Source organism: Callionymus lyra, chromosome 8 (genome assembly GCF_982586985.1).
Source record: "Callionymus lyra chromosome 8, fCalLyr1.hap1.1, whole genome shotgun sequence".
Lineage (NCBI taxonomy): Eukaryota > Metazoa > Chordata > Actinopteri > Syngnathiformes > Callionymidae > Callionymus > Callionymus lyra.
The window spans coordinates 29241769-29249268 of record NC_141825.1 but is presented as its reverse complement, the minus strand read 5'-3'; the positions used below and the strand labels follow the sequence as shown (position 1 = coordinate 29249268).

The 7500-nt window shown below is 44.1% G+C and overlaps 1 protein-coding gene across 1 annotated transcript in view; it reads right to left on the bottom strand.

The window, feature by feature from the left end:
• Positions 1-7192, bottom strand: part of LOC148074519 (CD81 antigen-like) — a 16043-nt gene extending 8851 nt beyond the window's left edge. The window contains exons 1-4 of the mRNA XM_087797791.1: positions 7007-7192; positions 6379-6493; positions 750-847; positions 610-684 (exon numbers count right to left, since the gene is read on the bottom strand). Of these exons, the coding sequence (XP_087653917.1) occupies positions 610-684; positions 750-847; positions 6379-6493; positions 7007-7072 (354 nt within the window). The 5' untranslated portion in view covers positions 7073-7192. The remainder of the gene's footprint in view (positions 1-609; positions 685-749; positions 848-6378; positions 6494-7006) is intronic.
• Between the last annotated feature and the right edge of the window lie 308 nt (positions 7193-7500).

Genomic DNA, 7500 nt, shown 5'->3' with positions numbered 1-7500 from the left:
TGTGTGTGTGTGTGTGTGTATGAGTGTGTGTGCGTGTGTGTGTATGAGTGTGTGTGTGTGTGTGTGTGTTTGTGTGCGTGTCAGGTGTGTGTGTGTGTGGGGGGGTGTGTGTGTGTGCGTGTCAGGTGTGTGTGAGTGTGTGTGCGTGTCAGGTGTGTGAGTGTGTGTGTGCGTGTCAGGTGTGTGTGTGTGTGCATGTCAGGTGTGTGTGAGTGTGTGTGTGTCAGGTGTGTGTGTGTGTGCGTGTCAGGTGTGTGTGTGTGTGTGCGTGTCAGGTGTGTGTGTGTGTGTGTGTCAGGTGTGTGTGTGTGTGTGTGTGTGCGTGTCAGGTGTGTGTGCGTGCGTGTGTGTGTCTGTGTGTGTGTGTGCGTGTCAGGTGTGTGTGCGTGCGTGTGTGTGTCTGTGTGTGTGTGTCAGGTGTGTGTGTGTGTGTGTGTGTCAGGTGTGTGTGCGTGCGTGTGTGTGTCTGTGTGTTTGTGTGTGTGTCAGGTGTGTGTGTGTGTGTGTGTGTGTGCGTGTCAGGTGTGTGTGCGTGTCAGGTGTGTGTGTGTGTGCGTGTCAGGTGTGTGTGTGTGTCAGGTGTGTGTGTGTGTGAGTGTGTGTTCCTACCGTGTCTCTGTTCATAAAGCCCCAGATGGCAGCAGCCACTTCACAGGCGAACAGGATGACCAGGAAGAAGAAAAACTACAAAATAAAAGCTCAGAATAAAAACCATGGAAGGTAGAAGTTCTTCCTGTGACGTCACTCACGGTCCCCAGCAGACACTGAGACTCCTGGATCGCTCCGTAGCAGCCGAGGAACCCAACCAGCATCATCACAGCGCCCACCGCGATCAGGATGTACACGCCTGCACACGCACACGCACACACAAGCACACACACACACTGCGTCAGGAGAGGCACCAGCAGGGGGCAGCAGATCCTTCTAATGTTTGCTAGTTCAATATTCAACATGATTGACGAAGTCCCTTTGACCTCTGACCTCATGATCCTTCCTGAGCAGTGAGAGCTTTTCACACCGACCTTGGACCAGCATGTGTTTGGATCAGAAGAAGAACCAGAACCAGAGGAAAAACATGTTTTAATTTGAGTTAAATGTCATTGAAGATTGATTTGAATTTGTTTTTATAAATCATCTGATGATGAAAGAAGTTCATAACAACAATAAACAGTTGTATTATTTATTTTTCATTATATATTTTTTATTATTTGTGTATTATTAATTATGTAATATTATGTATTTATTATTATGTATTTATTATTATGTATTTATTATTATGTATGTATTATTATTTATGTATTATTATTTATGTATTATTATTAATTGTATTATTATTATGTATGTATTATATTTATTTTATTATTAATATTCATGTATTATTAGTTATTTATTATTATCTATTTATTATTATTTATTTATTATTATATATTTATTATTATTTGTGTATTATTATTTGTGTATTATTATTTGTGTATTATTATTTATGTATTATTATTTATTTATTATTATGTATTTATTATTATTTATGTATTGTTATTTATTTATTAGTTACAAATGATTTTAAAATTTGTATTAAAGGTCACATTAAGGGTCACATTAAGGGTCACATTAAGGTCACATTAAGGGTCACATTAAGGGTCACATTAAGGGTCACATTAAGGTCACATTAAGGGTCACATTAAGGGTCACATTAAGGGTCACATTAAGGTCACATTAAGGGTCACATTAAGGTCACATTAAGGGTCACATTAAGGGTCACATTAAGGGTCACATTAAGGTCACATTAAGGGTCACATTAAGGTCACATTAAGGGTCACATTAAGGGTCACATTAAGGTCACATTAAGGGTCACATTAAGGTCACATTAAGGGTCACATTAAGGGTCACATTAAGGGTCACATTAAGGTCACATTAAGGGTCACATTAAGGTCACATTAAGGGTCACATTAAGGGTCACATTAAGGGTCACATTAAGGGTCACATTAAGGTCACATTAAGGTCACATTAAGGGTCACATTAAGGTTACATTAAGGGTCACATTAAGGTCACATTAAGGTCACATTAAGGTCACATTAAGGTCACATTAAGGTCACATTAAGGTCACATTAAGGTCACATTAAGGTCACATTAAGGTCACATTAAGGTCACATTAAGGTCACATTAAGGTCACATTAAGGTCACATTAAGGTCACATTAAGGTCGCTCAGAGTTTCTCTCCATCATTATTCAAACACTGAACTGAAGAATGTTTGTCTTCACAGAAACAAACACACAACGTTGATGAAGAACAACAACAGTTCATTCGTTCACTCTCTCACTCTTTCACTCTCTCACTCTTTCACTCTCTCACTCTCTCACTCTCTCACTCTTTCACTCTCTCACTCTTTCACTCTCTCACTCTTTCACTCTCTCACTCTCTCACTCTTTCACTCTCTCACTCTTTCACTCTCTCACTCTTTCACTCTCTCACTCTTTCACTCTCTCACTCTCTCACTCTTTCACTCTCTCACTCTCTCACTCTCTTTCTGTCGATGTAACATCGTCCACTGACGTTTCCATGACGACAGCTTCAGAGAAAGGAAGCAGAACTTCATCACTATTTCAGTGAGAACTGCTTTGACCTGAAGCTCCACATGAATCTTTAACAAACTCCACAAACACAGTCGCGACAAAAAACACTTTTGAAGACGTTTCCTCTCAACACTCAGGGTTAATCTCAAGGTCACATGGAAGTAGATGTTTGTGATAATATTACTACTATTTCTGTAATATAATCACTTTTTAACGTAATCAATACAAACTCAACAACCTCTCAGTGAACTCAGCCCTGCACTTGTTCGCATTTAGTGAATATTTATCGTCATTTGCTGAAACTAAAAGTTTTTAAACAAAGTATTTTTTAATTTGACTAAGAAACCTTCGACCTTGAGGCAGCTGAGTCTGGTCTGTGATTAAAACTAATGGATCATGTGACCTTCACCTCCTTCTACGTTTAGATCAGGGTCAAAGTCATGTGACCTTCAGATGAATCAGATGTTTCTGAGGCAACGATCCATGACTCCAGTCTTGAGTCTGTTCACGTATGTTCCAGACTTTACGAGGTTAAAGGTCAAGGTTAATAAGATTTGTGTTAGATGAACAAAGACTGGAGAACATGGAGCGACGCTGAAACATCTGGAGCGACGACTGTCAACTGTTGTTGCAGAGAAGTTGGCGGCGAGTCGGGCTCGTCCAGTTCCTCCTCCTGTAACGATCACGTACGTCGCCAGCAGCTAAAAACATCCAGTGAAGGCTCTAATTTGAGGAGCAGATGTACGCTTGTTGGGATGAAGGGCGTGTGTGCAGAGAAGGTCCTGTGATCTTGCCTGGGTGGGCCTCGAACCCACGGCTGCTGCTCGCTATAAAAAGCTGCGTGGACTCGAAGAGTAAGTATGGAGGAGCGGAGCAGAAAATGAATGAGTCCAGAACCACAAGAAACATGTGACCACGGACCGTGTTCTGAAGGACTTCAGGACAACATGTGGATCCAAAGACACGATGACCAGACGATGAAACTTCAAAGTTTGACAACAGAAGATGTTTCGGTTTCCATGTTCCTGTTTACCTTCAGCACACATCTGTCCCTGTGTCCTGAACATCTGTCCCTGTGTCCTGAACATCTGTCCCTGTGTCCTGAACATCTGTCCGTGTCCTGAACATCTGTCCCTGTGTCCTGAACATCTGTCTCTGTGTCCTGAACATCTGTCCGTGTCCTGAACATCTGTCTCTGTGTCCTGAACATCTGTCCCTGTGAACATCTGTCCCTGTGTCCTGAACATCTGTCCCTGTGAACATCTGTCCCTGTGTCCTGAACATCTGTCCCTGTGAACATCTGTCCCTGTGTCCTGAACATCTGTCCCTGTGTCCTGAACATCTGTCTCTGTGTCCTGAACATCTGTCCGTGTCCTGAACATCTGTCTCTGTGTCCTGAACATCTGTCCCTGTGTCCTGAACATCTGTCCCTGTGTCCTGAACATCTGTCCCTGTGTCCTGAACATCTGTCCCTGTGTCCAGAACATCTGTCCCTGTGTCCTGAACATCTGTCCGTGTGTCCTGAACATCTGTCTCCGTGTCCTGAACATCTGTCCCTGTGTCCTGAACATCTGTCTCCGTGTCCTGAACATCTGTCCCTGTGTCCTGAACATCTGTCCCTGTGAACATCTGTCCCTGTGTCCTGAACATCTGTCTCCGTGTCCTGAACATCTGTCCCTGTGTCCTGAACATCTGTCCCTGTGTCCTGAACATCTGTCTCCGTGTCCTGAACATCTGTCCCTGTGTCCTGAACATCTGTCTCCGTGTCCTGAACATCTGTCCGTGTGTCCTGAACATCTGTCTCCGTGTCCTGAACATCTGTCCCTGTGTCCTGAACATCTGTCTCCGTGTCCTGAACATCTGTCCCTGTGTCCTGAACATCTGTCCCTGTGAACATCTGTCCCTGTGTCCTGAACATCTGTCCCTGTGAACATCTGTCCCTGTGTCCTGAACATCTGTCCCTGTGTCCTGAACATCTGTCCCTGTGTCCTGAACATCTGTCCCTGTGTCCTGAACATCTGTCCCTGTGTCCTGAACATCTGTCCCTGTGTCCTGAACATCTGTCTCCGTGTCCTGAACATCTGTCCCTGTGTCCTGAACATCTGTCTCTGTGTCCTGAACATCTGTCCCTGTGTCCTGAACATCTGTCCCTGTGTCCTGAACATCTGTCCCTGTGTCCTGAACATCTGTCCCTGTGAACATCTGTCCCTGTGTCCTGAACATCTGTCCCTGTGTCCTGAACATCTGTCCCTGTGTCCTGAACATCTGTCTCTGTGTCCTGAACATCTGTCCCTGTGTCCTGAACATCTGTCCCTGTGTCCTGAACATCTGTCTCCGTGTCCTGAACATCTGTCCCTGTGAACATCTGTCCCTGTGTCCTGAACATCTGTCCCTGTGAACATCTGTCCCTGTGTCCTGAACATCTGTCTCCGTGTCCTGAACATCTGTCCCTGTGAACATCTGTCCCTGTGTCCTGAACATCTGTCCCTGTGAACATCTGTCCCTGTGTCCTGAACATCTGTCCCTGTGAACATCTGTCCCTGTGTCCTGAACATCTGTCCCTGTGAACATCTGTCCCTGTGTCCTGAACATCTGTCCCTGTGAACATCTGTCCCTGTGTCCTGAACATCTGTCCCTGTGAACATCTGTCCCTGTGTTCTGAACATCTGTCCCTGTGAACATCTGTCCCTGTGTCCTGAACATCTGTCCCTGTGAACATCTGTCCCTGTGTCCTGAACATCTGTCCCTGTGAACATCTGTCTCTATGTCACAAAAATCTGTCTAAACATCTGTCTCTGTCTCCAGAACAACTTTCTTGACCTCTGTCTAAACATCTGTCTTGACCTCTGTCTAAACATCTGTCTTGACCTCTGTCTAAACATCTGTCTTGACCTCTGTCTAAACATCTGTCTTGACCGCTGTCTAAACATCTGTCTTGACCTCTGTCTAAACATCTGTCTTGACCTCTGTCTAAACATCTTTCTTGACCTCTGTCTAAACATCTGTCTTGACCTCTGTCTAAACATCTGTCTTGACCTCTGTCTAAACATCTGTCTTGACCTCTGTCTAAACATCTGTCTTGACCTCTGTCTAAACATCTGTCCATCAGGTACAGGTGTTAGAAGCATCATCTGCTGCGTCCTCGGGTCGATCTTGTTGTTCAGAATATTTTGGTTCTAAGTTCTAGTCTCAGTGTCAGAGACGCAGTTACACGTCACATAAGAGAGGAACCAGCATCAAACATGGACCAGAACCAGACTGAACCAGTTTAGTAACAGAGTATCTTTCCTCAAAAAACGAACTGAGATGAATCAGAAACTTATATTCATTAAGTGTTTTAAACACAGAGACGTTTGTGTTTTCGGCGCAGAATAAAACAACAAAACTACTTTATCTTGAACATTATGTTTGTCTTTGTTTAACTTCTTCTGTTGGAAACAATGTTTCTTGTCATTCTGGTGATTTCCGTGTGGATCTAGGAAGATTTTGAAGGTTTCGTTCAGTCACGACTTCTTACTGATGCTGCAGTCGTGACTACGGTGGCCCCGGAGGAAAGAAACGTCAATATAAAGAGGAAAACGTTTCTTTTTCTTTCTTTATGAAAAAATAAACATAAGACTTCGATCAACAACTGAGAAAAACGACAAATGTTTCTTCTGTAAATAAAGAGTTTTTAACAGTTAATGATGTTGTTTCTCTTCATAATAATAATGTTTCAAATAAATCATTAAACAGTTTTGTTTGTTTAGATGATTTTTCCTTCAACCCGTGGGACGTGGAGGTCGCGAGTGAAGGTCAAACACTCACTGATGTAGAAGGTTCCTGGAGCCTGTTGACCTTCGAACTGCAGGATGAGAAGGTTGCTGGTCTGACTGTCGTGTCGCAGCCACAGAGCGACGCCCAGGATCACGCCGCCCGCCAGCTGTGGAGAGAAGACCCTGGTCAGTGTGACCTCTCCGACCTCCCTGACCTGTGACCTCCTCCATCACTCTCAGGGAAGTGACGAGAGGAAATCCTTCTCTCTGACCCTCAGCATTCCTCTCGCGGTCAGACGTTATCACAGCTAAATTTAAAGTGTTTATGTCCAGCATCGAGCGATTCTTTCCTCCATTGTTCTGCGGCGACAGGAAGCTCGATCTTCGACGTGAAACACAGCGAAACCGAGCGAGAGGCGGATCTTTAGAGGACGGCGGAGGAAACACTCGACGTGTCCGGAGGTGACTTTGTTTACGAGGAGAAACTAAAGTTCTTCACGAGAGTCCAAGGGTTTTACGTTCAAAGAATCAAACGTGTCGTCGTCTGAAGATCAGTCACTTCTCTCGTCACCTTCGGTTTGAAGACACAAGAAGAAACGTGGCTCGAGTCCCGGCAGGACGACCAACAGATCCCAGAGTCATCCGTCCATCACAGTTCAGAACAAATAGATCAAACTCACCCAGAAAATAAAGTTGAGGAAGAACAACATGTATTTGATACAAATGTTGCAGCCGACCACCGCCATGATGAGTGTGTGAGGAGTGTGTGAGGAGAAGAGTGTGTGAGGAGTGTGTGAGGAGTGTGTGACGAGGAGAGTGTGTGAGGAGTGTGTGAGGAGAAGAGTGTGTGACGAGTGTGTGAGGAGTGTGTGAGGAGGAGAGTGTGTGAGGAGTGTGTGAGGAGGAGAGTGTGTGAGGAGTGTGTGAGGAGTGTGTGGAGCTCAGACCTTCATGCTGGAAACTCCTCCTCCGCGAGTGAGAGACGAGGACGTCGAAGGTAAATATAGAGAAATGAAAACAACAAAACATGGGATTTAAAGTAATAACAATAAAAACTAATAAGGAGATGTTTCTTCAACATCTTGTATTTCATGTGATTTGACTGTAAAACATCTTTCAAGAGATTTTACTTCGTAAACTTTTTATTTATTTACATCTGGAATGAAGTTAAATG